The sequence below is a fragment of the Diabrotica undecimpunctata genome, chromosome 4 (genome assembly GCF_040954645.1).
Source record: "Diabrotica undecimpunctata isolate CICGRU chromosome 4, icDiaUnde3, whole genome shotgun sequence".
Taxonomy (NCBI): domain Eukaryota; kingdom Metazoa; phylum Arthropoda; class Insecta; order Coleoptera; family Chrysomelidae; genus Diabrotica; species Diabrotica undecimpunctata.
The window spans coordinates 84,829,362-84,831,267 of NC_092806.1; the positions used below are offsets into that span (position 1 = coordinate 84,829,362).

The 1,906-nt window shown below is 32.3% G+C and overlaps 1 protein-coding gene across 1 annotated transcript; it reads right to left on the reverse strand.

The window, feature by feature from the left end:
• Window positions 1-915: 915 nt before the first annotated feature.
• On the reverse strand, window positions 916-1,641 carry LOC140438762 (uncharacterized). Its single transcript, XM_072528410.1, has one exon. It carries the CDS (start codon window positions 1,639-1,641, stop codon window positions 916-918), a length of 726 nt encoding a protein of 241 aa, XP_072384511.1.
• Window positions 1,642-1,906: the final 265 nt, after the last annotated feature.

Genomic DNA, 1,906 nt, shown 5'->3' on the forward strand with positions numbered 1-1,906 from the left:
CCTCTTTCTTTATCACACATCGTGAATACTAATAAAATTTATAAAAAATATTTGCCTTTATATGATACAGAAAGGGTGGGGAAATAAATAAAACATGTTATTTTTTTTTCAACAATTTATTGCATAACAAACGTATCGAACAAATAATATACATTAGTTAAAGCACACATACATAAATTGTTGGTATGCCCCATACATTTCGGCAAAGACATTTGGAGACTAGGAGTTTCTTCCAATTCATATACTTTATCTTTCAAGTAGGTCCTAATGTATTCAGCTTTTTCTTTTCCTTTAACCATTACGACTGAAGCGTTTTTTTGTGTGAAAATGTAAAATATTGGAAAACTGAAACATTGGTGTGAAACCGTTTTCCCATTGTAAAAAATGGTAGTTGCTCGATAACCAATTGGCTTTCCGGAAATCCTCCAAGTCTAATAGTTTTTTTGCAAAAGGAGGTCGAAAAATATAATGGGCTGCTTGTTTTCCATCGTATATGGCCAATTCCTTAGGAAAAAACTTTTTCTTACCTATTGTAAAGCCCTGAACGTCAACGACTACTCGCATATTTGAAGTTGTCGTAACTGACGTATAGTTGTTTTGTAATTGAGATATATTTGTAGGTCTTGTTTAAGAATTTTCAATTTTTGGAGATGCTGCTTACGCAATCGTTCTTTAAAAGAGACTAATTTAACAAAATTAAAATAACAGAGAAGATGTCGTAAATTTGGGAATAACTTATTATTATTTGTGTATGAATTCATTAAAAAAATTTCAATCAGAAAAGAAAAAGGAAAAATGTATATATGTTTGTTTGTAAAGTCTGTATGTCTGTTAGTGACTTTCGAAAAATAAAAAAAAAAGTTTATACTTGTCTCTAAAAGTCTGTTAGTGACTTTCGATAATTGAGAAAAATGATTATACTTGTCTTACAATCTTTGTTAGCGGGTTGTAATAAAATTCTTTCTCATGTAAAATGAGACAGTACGCTGAGATATTAGTACCTATTGGCTTAGTAGTTTCAAATTCAATTCTCAGAGTAACAGATCCACTTTGAAGAACTTCAGGCTGACGAGAGCAATCGATATGTACTATGGGTGCTTTTTCCTTAAATTCTTGTGGAGTTAATAATGGTTGATTACTTGTTAGATGATAATAAGATTCTTGAAAATTTGCAAACATTTCATATAAAGTAGCAAAGCGGTTACTGTCAAAATCTAGCTCCAGATCATTGTACGGATATCTGTTAGAATTTAGAAAAACACGAATATTTCTCAGGTTACAATGATCAAATTGACTCAGGTCCTTTAACAAATTTCCTTTTCTTCCGTCTTGTAATGCAATAATAACATGCCTCGGGCTTTCTAATTTAGTAGATGTTTTGACAGGCCACGTATGTCTCGTGGAATTTGGTAAAGCAGGGTATTCGATTAGCTCCCAGCTTCTAAATTTAATGGGTAGCTCATTATTACTATTGAGGATTTTATTTAATATAATCTGTTGAGAAATCGAAGGAGTAACGTGAGGAACATGCCATGATAGCTTTAACAGCTTTATCTTTGGATGTTCTGTCTCATCTGTTGATAATACTGCGTCTATGTCATCTTTATCTCGAATCAGTACCAATTCTTGTCTCATTCCCATAATAATTTTTGTAAAATCTTCAAATATTCCCAACAAGCGCTTTCAAAAAGTTACGATTGCGTACGGTTAGCAGTTTGGGCCGCGCTGTCGAAGAACTGTAATGTTTTTTGTTGCGTTGTCGTCTTTTATAGTTTTGTAAATGTTTCGGAAAAGCAGCAGTTTTGTAAAAATGCAATACCATATTTGCTATTGAATTTTTCGCAAATGTAGACGTACGGTAATTGTTTCACCTCGAAAATTGATCAATTCACCTGTTTGATCCAAA